General features: G+C 44.1%; 1 protein-coding gene across 8 annotated transcripts in view; it reads right to left on the bottom strand.

Moving 5' to 3' along the window:
* The window catches only part of sdk2b (sidekick cell adhesion molecule 2b), a 442,520-nt gene that overhangs the window by 37,610 nt on the left and 391,915 nt on the right, over positions 1–12,995 (bottom strand). For all 8 annotated transcript variants that reach the window (XM_029765043.1, XM_029765048.1, XM_029765044.1 and 5 more), the window contains exons 19-28: positions 12,772–12,967; positions 12,085–12,183; positions 11,708–11,899; positions 8,646–8,767; positions 8,336–8,445; positions 7,900–8,050; positions 7,438–7,675; positions 4,012–4,127; positions 3,584–3,773; positions 90–188 (exon numbers count right to left, since the gene is read on the bottom strand). In XM_029765043.1, the coding sequence (XP_029620903.1) occupies positions 90–188; positions 3,584–3,773; positions 4,012–4,127; positions 7,438–7,675; positions 7,900–8,050; positions 8,336–8,445; positions 8,646–8,767; positions 11,708–11,899; positions 12,085–12,183; positions 12,772–12,967 (1,513 nt within the window). The remainder of the gene's footprint in view (positions 1–89; positions 189–3,583; positions 3,774–4,011; positions 4,128–7,437; positions 7,676–7,899; positions 8,051–8,335; positions 8,446–8,645; positions 8,768–11,707; positions 11,900–12,084; positions 12,184–12,771; positions 12,968–12,995) is intronic.

The raw sequence follows: 12,995 nt of genomic DNA, 5'->3' as shown, positions 1-12,995 counted from the left end.
GCTGTATGAGAGGGTCATTCTTGTAGAGTCTGGACAGGTTAAAGGTGAAAGGTCAAGGTGTGGTCAGGGTCAAAGGTTAAATCACATACCCAGGATAATGCCGTTTGGCTGAGACGGGGACTGCCAGATGAGACGCACCGAGGTGGTCCGGACCTCAGGGAACAGGATGCCCACTGGAGGGCCGGGCACTGGAGACGAGAGGGGGGCAGAAGGGCTACACTTTTTAACACTTCTTCTCTTTACATCAGATGCAGTGGGTTACTGAATGGTAGTGGGCATTGGTCGACTATAATATCAAAGTAGCTTTAATAAGCTATTTGAAAGCTTTTACATATCCTTTGGTATAACACATCTTGTATGAGCAAATGGATGAATGGCGCTGGAGGGAATAGTGTCCATTTTACGGGCTCCTGACCAATTGTGCTAATTTGTATTTTTTCATGCTGATCTTAACTTTTTTTTATATATAATGTTTGCTATGACTGAAAAGAGCTTCTGGACATCAGAACAGCTATCACTAACCTCGATTTAGATGAGGATTTCTATAGAAATGAGTCGGAGGCAAAAGACAGATTATTCCGGACCAGGCCCAAATCCAAAACACTCGAAAAAAGAGGAGATGGCACTATAGAGGCCGGTGTGCGGGATAACTAACAAGACTACATCAGAGAGTGGATAAATCGCCTCTACCCTCCGTTCTATTGGCAAACTGGATGAGCTCTTATCAACATGATCTGAAGAACTGTAATATCCTATGTTTCGCTGAGTCATGGCTGAACAAGGACATGGTAACGATAAATCTAGCTGGTTTTTCGGCAGGACAGAAAGTCAGCGTCGGGGAAGCTCAGGGGAGGGGTTGTGTGTCTCTTTGTTAACAACAGCTTGTGCACGATCGCTAATATTAATATTCTGCTCGTCTGAGTATAAATATTTCATGATAAGCTGCAGACCATGCTATTTACCGACACAAACCGATGCTGGCGCAAAGACTGCACTCAATGAGCTGTATAGGGCTATAACCAAACAAGAAAATGCTCACCCAGAGGCAGCGCTGCTAGTGGCCAGTGACTTTAATGCAGGAAAACTGATTTCTACTATCATGTCATGTCATGTGCGCCTAGAGGAGAAAAAACTTTACATCACCTTTCCTCTTCACACAGAGACGCATACAAAGCTCTCCTTCACCCTCCTTTTAGCAAATCTGACCATAACTCTATCCTCCTGATTTCTGCTTACAAACAAAAACTCAAACAGGAAGTACCAATGACCTGCTCAATACGGAAGTGGTCAGAAGCTACAGGACTGTTTCGCTAGCACAGACTGAAATATGTTTTGGGATTCATCTGATGGCATTGAGGAGTTTACCACATCAGTTATTAATAAGTGCATCAACTATGTTATCCCCAAAGTGACCGTGCGTACATATCCCAACCAGAAACCATGGATTACAGGCAACATCCGCTCTGAGCTAAAGGCAAGATTTGCCATTTTCATGGAGTGGGACACTAATCCATACGCTTATATAAAACTCCGCTACTACAGGCAAAGCATCAATACAGGACCAAAATCGAATCCTACTACACCAGCTCTGATGCATATCAGATATGGCAGAGCTTGCAAACTATCACGGATTACAAAGGGAAACCAAGCAGCAAGCTGTCCCTGTGACGCGAGCCTACCAAACAAGCAAAATACCTTCTATGCTCTCTTTGAGGCTAGCCACACTGAACCATTCATGAGAGCACCAGTTGTTCTGGACGACTATGTGATCACGTTCTCTGTAGCCCAAGTGAGTAAGACCTTAAACTATTGATGGATTACCAGGACGAGTATTTAGAGTATGCGCTGACCAGTTGGCATGTGTCTTCACTGACATTTTCAACCTCTCCCTGACCCAGTCTGTAATACCTACATGTTTCCAGCAGACCACCATAGTCCCTGTGTCCAAGAATGCAAAGGTAACCTGTCTAAATGACTATTGCCCTCTCGGCACTTACATCTGTAGCCATGAAATGCTTTGAAAGCCTGGTGATGGCTCACATCAACACCATCATCCCAGACAACCTGGACGCACTCCAATTCGCATACCGCCTCAGCAGATCCACATATGACGCAATCTCTATTGCACTGCCCTTTCCCACCTGAACAAAAGGAACACCTATGTGAAAATGCTGTTCATTGACTACAGCACCAACACAATCATTAAGTTTGTGGTAGGCCTGATCACCAACGATGATGAGACATCCTACAGGGAGAAAGTCCGAGAATTGACAGTGTGGTCCAGGACAACAACAAATGACCTGATCGTTGACTACAGGAAACGGAGGGCCGAGCACACCCCATCCGAGCACACCCCATCCATTGACGGGGCTGTAGTGGAGCAGGTTGAGAGCTTCCAGTTCCTCGATGTCCATATCACTAAGGAATTAATTAATTTTATTTTATTTTTGTGTCAATTCGCTAGTTGGCAACCCATTCTTAATGGGATTAATTGACACATAAACAAACATGACAATAATTCACTGTGATAATTCAGTGATAATTATTCTGTTGTTCTGGGCAGTACGCACCGCATAAAGAGTGAAAAAGAAATCAATACATAATTGTAAATACGTTTATCCAAGCAATAATTATATCCCTAGAGCAGTAAAAAAATATATATACTAAAATACTATATATACAGATAATAAATACCAAAAAATGAAACGGAAGGCATTTGAACCAAGGCATTTGAGCTAAGGAATTATTATGGATCAACAGTCGTGAAAAGGGCATGACAACAGGAGGTTGAAAATATTTGGCATAGGCCCTCAGATCCTCAAAACGTTCTACAACTGCACCATTGAGAGTATCTTGACTGGCTGCATCACCACTTGGTATGGCAAGTGCTTGGCATCTGACCGTAAGGTGATACAGAGGGTTGTGCATACGGCCCAGTACATAACTGGGGCCGAGGTCCCAGCCATCCAGGACCTCTATACCAGGCAGTGTCAGAGGAAGGCCCCAAAAATTGTCAAAGACTCCAGGCACCCAAGTCCCAGACTGTTCTCTCTGCTACCACACAGCAAGCTGTACCAATGTCTGGAACTAACAGGACCCTGAACAGCTTCTCCCCTCAAGCCATAAGACTGATAAATAGTTAGTTAAATAGTTAATCAATAGCTACCCGGACTATTGCATTGCCCATTTTCGCATTAACTCTTTTGACTCATCACGTGCTGCTGTTACTGTTTATTGTCTAGCCTGCTGCCTAGTCACTTTACGTTTACCTATGTACATATCTACCTCAATTACCTTGTACCCCTGCACATCGACTCAGTACTGGTACCCTGTGTATACAGCCAAGTTATCATTAGTCATTGTGTTCCTTGTGTTCCTTGTGTTATAATTCTTCTATAATTTCAATTTTTTTCTCTCTGCATTGTTGGGAAGGGCCCGTAAGCATTTCACTGTTAGTCTACACATGTTGTTTACGAAGCATGTGACAAATAACATTTGAATGTATACATCACTGTTCATTATCTAAGGCTTTTATAGGTATTCTAAATTTAGACAGGCAGATATTAGGCAGCCCAGGGCGTACCGTCATCCAGGGTCCTCTCCAGTATGAGTGGTGAGCTGGGCATGCCGTCTCCGATGCGGGTGAAGGCCAGGACCTGGATCTCATAAAGGACGTATTTCCCCAGACCAGTTAGCTGGACACTGTGGCTGGCATTCCCCTCTATTGTCCACAACTGGAGGGACGAGTCAGAGTCCTTCTCCTTATACAACACCTGAAGGAGGGAGGAGAGGAAAAGAGAGGGGAGTGGAGAGGGAAGATGGGAAGAGAGAGGGGAAGACAGAGTGGAAGAGAGATGGGATGAGAGAGTGGAATTAGGCAAGAGAGAAGGAAGAGGGGAAGAGCAAAAGGAAGGAATTGGCTTAGAAAGGAGAGTGAGTAATGGAATTATGTTGTTGTACAGTATTGTGTCCCTCTCGGAGGCGAGGGTGATAACTGAACGTCTCACACACCTTGTAGCCCAAGATAAGTCCATTCCGGTCTTGTTCTGGTACTTCAAACCAGCGCACCAGGATACTGCTGGAGGTGGTGGCGAAGGCTGACATGTTGGTAGGGCCACAGGAGGGGACTAAATAAAATAAAGAAAAAATTAATAAACTAACTTTTATAAACTAAATGTGTTCCATGATGTTCATGGGCCTTTGTGTGTGTGTGTGTGTGTGTGTGTGTGAGAGAGAGCGTGTGCTTGCGTGTGTAGCATTGAAGACACTGGTGAACCACTGAGGCCTAGTGTCTAACCCAGGCGTGGCTGTAGCTCCAGAGAAAGCACAGCTCTATATCAGGCTAGCTAGGCCACGGCTCCTTCCTGGCACTCATCCCTGGACATAAAACAGTGATTCGGAAGAATTTGCTGGAGTGAGTGGAAAAAAAGGAAAAAAGCAGAGGAATTCTAGCCCATGTGTTCCCAATTTCCTCCTCTACTCCCCTCCTCTACTCCCCGCTCCCTAAAGTCTGGTATCCACAGTGACTGCACCAGCACAGTGAGAGAACATCCTAACCCTTTGCCTCTTCTACATGAACATCCAGAGACAGAAAGACAAAGCGTAACGAAAGAACTCATGCCTCACTTTAGTTTGTTTTTGAGAGAGAGAGAGAGAGAGAGAGAGAGCGAGAGAGAGAGAGAGAGAGAGAGAGAGAGAGAGAGACTGTGTGACGGAGCAGAATGCAGGCAGACCGGTTGGTGTCCATTTCATATGGCTTCATGAGGCAGGAAGAATAAAATGACCCTGGCCCCCATACCATACGCGTGGGTAGATAAAAGAGGTAATATGCAGGAAGTCTGGGCCATACCCACACATGGGTGATTACAGCCTGATAGTCTAATAGTGTGGGTGGATGACGCAGTAGCCATAGGAACATACAGTAGCAGTAGGTCATGCCTTTTATGTCCTAAAATGAATGAAGTCTGTAGATCAAAGAGTGCCAAAATGAAAGACTGAACATCAGTGCTGTGTGTGAGACTACACCAACTGTTGTGATGTTATTAACCAGATAAAACAGGATATACCGTAATCAAAGAAAATGTAACTACCCCGCAAATTCCCCTATGTTAAATGAACACTGAAAGTGCCTACCTGTATAGACACTGAACAGTGTTGAATTAAAACACTGCTTAGTGTAAAGCATTATTTGCATATTTCCCAAAGTGCCTTGCCTTTCGAGTTAATTGTAGTGTAAACACCCATTACTGAATGCGTTAGTGCCAAAGAAATGCTTGTCGCATTCATCCATGTTCAGTCCTACGGACTTCACCAAGTGAGATCCTAAGTGAATATGTTATTAAAATGTTATTATTTAACACAATACAATATATATTTCATAAGGAATTATTTTGAGGGCTTAAGCAAAAGAAAAACTGGGTTGCAGGGATTAGGTCACTTAGTTTTAGGATTGGTTCACAAGGTTGGTTTGTTGATGCTGGGTTATTGAGATCAGAAGACTGGAGGCTGGGTTTAGTAGGAGCGTGGCTTGAAATAAGTTATTTTTGGCCATCCCCTGAGAGTAAATGTCATTCCGGTTCATCTGATCTGTTGAATTGTTTTTACATTATAGTCAAACACTAACACTTCGAAGCTTTAATAAAGATTACAGAAGCATACAGAAAGCATTCAGAACTGTGACTTATTCCACATTTTTTAGGTTACAGCCTTATTCTGAAATTGATAACTTTTTCTTCCCTTATCAATCTACACACAATACCCCATAATGACAAAGCGAAAACAGGTTTTTAGAAATGTTAGTAAATTTCTAAAAAGATAAAACAGAAATATTAGGTTTATATAAGTATTCAGACCCTTTACTCAGCACTTTGTTTAAGCACCTTCAGCAGCGATTACAGCCTTGAGTCTTCTTAGGTATGACAGCTTTAATCAAGGATATCTCTGAACTTTGCTCCGATCATCTTTGCTTCGATCCTAACTGGTCTCCCAGTCCCTGCCGCTGAAAAACATATCCACAGCATGATGCTGCCACCACCATGCTGCACTGAGGAGTGGCTTCCATCTGGCCACTCTACCATAAAGACCTGATTGTTGGAGTGAATTAGAATAATTAGAATTTAGAATAAGGCTGTAACATAACAAAATGTGGAAAAAGTCAAGGGGTCTGAATATTTTCCCGAAAGGCACTGTATGAGTTCATTCAAAGCCTATGCAAATCCCCATGTAATATCCCTATGTGATATCCCCAATGGGATAGTAACCCCTTTGTAGCAATAAGTAAATAATAATGTTCATATTTTTTAGATTAGAATATCTAATGTGCAAAAATATAAGGACAATTTTACATCATAGTGTACAAACTTAACATGATCAACTGGAATGACACTTACTCTCACAGGTAGCCCAAAATAACTATTTAAAAAGAACTATCCTCCCGAAGATAACCTCTGGATTACATTAAAAAAGACCCAGCTGCTTGGCAAACCCAGAAAGAAAGTGATCAAAAATTACATTGACGGTTAAATTAACCCATGTTTGGGTAATCCGAACAAGCCAACCTGTGGGTTATTCACACAACCTGTCACATTATGATGTCTTACAAAGTGAAGTTTAATTTCAAATCCAGCCAGAGTGGGAATTTCTAACCTTCTTAGTTTCTTATCACCCGCAACCTGAATTCATGGTTGGGAAAACTGAAATATGAAACTACCTAAGGGATCTAAACTGGAACAACCATTTCAGTAACGGGTACAATGAATCCAAGTAACATATTGGATTAGTTTAGAAAATGTATGGCATTTATATTTGAGAAGCATTAATTAATCAATCAATGTACATGCAAAAACATAGATATTGAAAGAAAATATTCTTGAAATCGACCTGCATTAGAGGATGCTGGGAAATATGATAATGATGGGCATAGTTTTGGTTCAACTCTGGTTATTAACACCAACATTGGGGTTATTTTACACCAATGAGTGTTTATTCAACACTTACAGAGTTAAATGTTATGTTTAGAGTGTAGGCCCTCAAAATAAGGCCTTATGAAGTAGATACTGTGTTAAATAATAACATTTTATTCACTCAGGATCTCACTTGGTGATGTGTACACGACTGATAATGGATTAATGCAACAACCTGTCACTAACAAATACAGTCATGGGTGGCAACTCCACAATTCACTCGAAAGGCAAGGCACTCTGGGAAATAAAGCTTTACACCAAGCAGTGTGTTCATTTAACACTTTCCAGTGTCTACACGGGTCCACACTTTCAGTGTTAATTTAACACTGGATCATTTTCTGTGTAATTGCATATAGTATGTGTCTCAAATTGCACACTATTCCCTATGGGCCCTGGTCAAAAGTATTGCACTATACTGTATAGAGAATAGGGTGCCATTTGAGGTGCAGACATAGAGTGTGATGTGTAATCTCACCAGACTCCCTGGTCCTCCCTCTGACTGGCTGGCTCCAGGGCCCGGCTCCGATACCGTTGAGAGCCTGAACCCTGACCTCGTACTCTGTCCACTCCTCCAGGTCCTCAATAGTGAACTCCCTCTCCAGCCGGTCAGCTATCACATGGGTCAGCGCCTTGCCCTGGGAGCCTGTACGGGAGTACTGGAGCCGGTAGCCCAACAGATCTGGGTTCCCATTGTACTCCCACTCTGGTAGGGGCTGGGAGGGGGGTGAGAGAGAAAGAGGGAGGGAGGGGGAGGGGGAGAGAAAGAAGGAGAAAGGGGGGTGGAGAGGGAGAGAATGAGAGGGAGAAAGAGGGAAAATGAAAGAAAGAAACGAGAGATAAAAACTACAACACACGAAGACACACAGCCAGCCATCATCGCTTGATGAAAAACTCAGAGCATCACATCATAATGTCAGTCTGTTGAGACGTCACGTACCACCCATCGAAGCCACAGACTGGTCTCGCTGGCCGTGCGCAGGGTGACGTTTGCGGGGGACATGTCTGGAGGGGCCTGCAAGGTCTGGATCTTTCTGGAGGGCTGACTTGGAGGACTGGTCCCCACAATGTTTACCTGACGCATACGGAACCTAGCAGGAGAGAGGAAATGAGCAAAGTTATCACAGGAGTAATCCATAGGGTTCCATAAGAATTGTGTGGCCAGGTCACATGGTCAGGAAAAACACAGGGTTCTACGAATAGAATAGAATATAATAGAATAGAATAGAATTAAGGCTGTGTTCTATTGGGGGTAGGTGGGCCTCACACTTGTAGAATAGGTAGGGGTCAAGGTATAGGAGTTAAGTATAGTACCTGTCAAAGGTGTAGGGGTACATAGCAGCCTACCTGTAGAAAGTGGGTACATAGTAGCCTACCTGTAGAAAGTGTATGGGTTGAGTCCTGGCACCTCCATGGAGCGGGCATCAGGCTCGTTGGGCAGCTGGTGAACAATCACCCAGTCTTCATTGTCTCCTATCACACTGACCTAAACACAACAACAACACACAACACAACATGATATACGCTGCATATCAAATGGCACCCTATACAGTAAGTAGTGCAGTATATAGGTAATAGGGTGCCACTTGGGAGTCATAGTCGATGTGGGTCACAGATCAGGGGGGAGTGGCTAGACACTTTATGCCCAGGATAAGCTCATCTCTCTGGGGAAGAAGACCTTCTTACCTGGGCCTCTACCTGCCAGCGAGAGATGGAGGTCTTTCCATCATAGCCAGGTTTGAACTGGAGAGTGATGGATCGAGGGCCGATGTTGGAGATGGCCATGTTGGTGGGAGGACCAGGCAGCTCTACACAGACACACAAAGAGAGAGAGAGAGAGAGAGAGAGAGAGAGAGAGAGAGAGGGAGGGAGGGAGGGAGCGAAAGAGAAAGAGAGAGTTATAACTTTATTTTCCATTTGAAAGGAGGGAATAATACAGGGAGAAAGAGAAGGAACAGAAAGGGTATCAATAGTGAGACAGGGCCTTTAATACAGTAAAGAGTTGTAAGTAATGAGTGGGGCAGAAATCAGAATACAGTGGTCTCTATGCCTAATGCAATGCTTTTTTAATTTGACTTAGGTTTTCTACATTGTGTATCTCTATCTTTTAAATCCTTGCTGGTTTAGGAAGTAATGTTTTCAGAACTATGCATCTACTATATTCAGAAATGAAAGATTAACTTAGTTCTTCAATAAGTATTTCTGAATGAAAAGTATCAATAGGATTACTCAGGCTTGGATCTCAGCTCTCATATCTGTGCTCTGGAGTCGTCTAAAAGTTGACCACAGGGAAATATATTACTGAGTGACAGTGCAACCTTGTGCTCTAAAATGAATATTGCACCGGAGATGTGCCAATGCTTTTGAGTTATCTCGCTCTCATGAGTGTTTCGCTTCAATCAACTCAAAGTTCTCAAAAAGAACAGACAAAACTTTTCAGGTTGGCAGGACTAGATGGGGGATCTAGGAAAAAGCTCTCATAGTCCTATAAATAGTATGCCAAATTCATGATATTAGTAATAAACATTTACCTTTGGATACCGTATTTGTATTTGTTTTGTGATATCCAATTACGATCTTATCTCATCACTGCAACTACCCAACGAGCTCGGGAGAGGCAAAGATCAAGTCATGCCTCCTCCGAAACATGACCCGTCAAACCGTGCTCCTTAACACCCGCCGCACCAATGTGTCAGAGGAAACACTGTTCAACTGACGACCGAAGTCAGCCTGCAGGCGCCCAGCCACCACAAGAAGAAGCTAGAGCGCGATGATCCAAACCCTCCCCTAACCCAGACGACGCTGGGACAATTGTGCACAGCCCTTTGTGACTCCTGGTCATGGCTGGTTGTGACCCAGCCAGGGATCGAACCCGGGTCTGTAGTGCCACACGGGAGGCCTTGGATACTGTCTTTTTACGTACGTTATGAACAAATAAAAAATACAACATCCAAATGTAAATGTTTATTATTAGCTGAATATGACATTAATTCTGAGCATAAGCAAGTGTATGTAAGTGTGTTACTCTTGAAGGGGCACGTGCACAGATAGAGCACTAAGGGTGCTGCAACACCTGCCATTTTGCCCTCCTATTAAAAAAGTGCCCTTTTGATTGTTGAAGTTTTTTTTAACTATTACTATTTGTTTTATTTGTAGTCTTTTTTCTCACAATCAAACCAGACAATTTGTCATAAACTCATGAGTCTTGAAAAAAGTCCCCTCCCCCGCCCTTCCGCCAGTCCGTTGCTGCACTTGTTCTCTGCATAGTTGTTATGTGAAATGTGAAGCGTGACTAATTGCCAGGCAACCACTATGGTGATTTAGTTCAGTCACCTTCATTTAATCCCTTTGCTTTAATGTCATACCAATACACCAATACATAAACTCTGCTTACAAGTAAAACAACAGACTTCACCATTGCACAAGGCTGCTTGCCAAATCGCACCCTATTCCCTATATAGTGCCCTAACTTTGGCTAGAGCCCTATGGGACCTAGTCAAAAGCAGTGCACTAATAGAGTCCCATTTGGGATGCAAGCCTGAGACACAAGCACACCCCAGGGCACTGTATAGTGAAAGGGGCCAACTCTTCAAGGTGATGGAGTGGGTCTATTGGCTATTTAAATCATTTGCATGCCTGGTTATTCAGACAAAAGCACAGAGAGAGATCTCTAGGGTGGAGGCGTAGAGCTATAGCCATAGTAATCACCATTCTGGGAACGATAACCACAGCTCTATACCTTACTAACTGTGGCCCTCGATAGAATGGGTCTTTTTATTTGACAGCTCTGAAAGACATACAGTATAGTGTCTGGGGGAACCGCCGGTGCAATAATAATTGACTGGAAGTATTTTCTTTTTTATAATACACTGTAGCATGTTTTAATAGGAAATCATAAACTAGAATTATCCTAAATGGTCTCGATGGGCTCTTACTTTTGGCTGGGTTTCTGGGTGAAGTGTATTAAAATCTAATTCTGAACTGTCTGTTTTAAAGTGGAGAAGTAAGTCCCCTGGTCTGGCATAGTCTCATACTTTACGGCTCTCTGTCTGTCACAGTTCTGCCCGCCTGCCTGACTGACTGACTGACTGACTAGGGTACGGTTTCATAGTGTCTGGACAAGACAGACACACATACAGTTACTGTCACTCAGGATTCTGTCGAAACAGTGAGAGGTTAGGGACGTTTGGGGATGGAAGTGACGGGTGACAGGGCAGCCCGCTGGAAGCTGGGTTCTGGCTAGGTTTCTGGGGGTAGCAGACAATGTTTTAGGTAAGGGCTGGACATGGACTGAGGAGGGTTAGTGATGCTGAGACTAGTAATCAGGATACCAACTAGCACTCTGGCTGAGCTCAGTGAGGGCTGCATCTGATATTGCACCCTGAATGTAGTGCACTATAAAGTGAATAAGGGGCCTATTCCAACTCACCAGGGACTGAGCCATCGGTAATACCGACCTGGAGGTACTCCAGAAGAGATAGTGGAGGAGGACAGTTGTCCCCTGGCTGGTGCTAGGGCTAACAGGGTAGGTTTAGGGACTGGTTGGGAACTGACCTGGAGGTACTCCAGAAGAGATAGTGGAGGAGGACAGTTGTCCCCTGGCTGGTGCTAGGGCTAACAGGGTAGGTTTAGGGACTGGTTGGGAACTGACATGGAGGTACTCCAGAAGAGATAGTGGAGGAGGACAGTTGTCCCCTGGCTGGTGCTAGGGCTAACAGGGTAGGTTTAGGGACTGGTTGGGAACTGACCTGGAGGTACTCCAGAAGAGATAGTGGAGGAGGACAGTTGTCCCTGCCCCTTGGAGGTCATGCCGGCCACCTCGATGGTGTAGGTGGTGAGGGCGGTCAGCCCCGTGACGCGGTACTCCAGGGTCACATTGGGGAGGTAGTGGGTCACCCGTGTGTTGGTGCGGTTAAACTCCTCCCACGAGATACGGTAGCCTGGAACAGAGAATCAATCAAATTCATCAATAAATACAATATTATTTGTGTAGAGTTTTTGAAGAGAAACAGAGGACATTGATGAACAGAGGGAGGTGTATGGGTGGCCAGATCCATTGTGGATAAAGACAACTCTTAACATGAAGTGGGTCATCTTCTTCAGCTCTAATGTCTTTGGGGCGTACCTGTGAGGACTCCATTCTTCTCTCCAGGTTCTCTCCAGCTCACTTTGAGAGACGTGTCTAGGATATCTGTGAAGCTCAGGTGACCCACAGCCCCAGGAGCTAGAGAGGAGGGCACAGTGGTTATTATGATGAGAATGATGACACAATGGATCCCATGGAGCTCAATGGCATTCACAATTATATAGATGTATTGTTGTACTATATTGAATAGCAAACTACATTTATTAAGTGTAATTTAATAAGTCTGTTTATGAAGAAATCAGGAAAATGTGGCTTTTACACATACAGTCATTACAGCTACTAAAATAGGCAACATTTTACTTGGAAAATAGTGTAATTGCAAGTAGAGGCCCAGTACAGTATGGCCAACCAATTATCTCTTGAGAAAATGTGTCCCAATTATGTGTGGATGTGTGCAGAAACCCAAATGTAGCCTACGCATTCATTAGATCTGTAGAACTAGGCTGTTAGGCTGTGCTGAATAATAGATTTGACCCAGTGGGCATGTTTCAGTATGATTGGCCATGTCCATTCAACAGTGTGTGTGTGTGCGTGTGCGTGTGCGTGTGTGTGTGTGTGTGTGTGTGTGTGTGTGTGTGTGTGTGTGTGTTAGTGTGTGTGTGTGTGTGTGTGTGTGTGTGTGTGTGTGTGTGTGTGTACGTGCATGCGTGCGCATTTGGAACTCACTGTCTTCATGTGTCCTAAGGCCTTTAGCAGGGCTGCGGGGTCCATCCCCTGGCGTAGTGAAACAAAGCACAGAGGTGTAGTACTCTCTGAACTTCTTCAGCCCTGTCACGTAGCCCACATGCACGCTATCCTGGAAGTTAGGTCTCACTGTAACCATGGTGACCTCCTCTTCTTGACCTGGCTCCCATGCCAACAGCTAGCAGAATGGGAAATGGGAACAGAGA

The sequence above is a fragment of the Salmo trutta genome, chromosome 10, assembly GCF_901001165.1.
Source record: "Salmo trutta chromosome 10, fSalTru1.1, whole genome shotgun sequence".
Classification (NCBI taxonomy): Eukaryota; Metazoa; Chordata; class Actinopteri; order Salmoniformes; family Salmonidae; genus Salmo; species Salmo trutta.
This window is presented reverse-complemented; position numbering and strand designations above follow the sequence as displayed.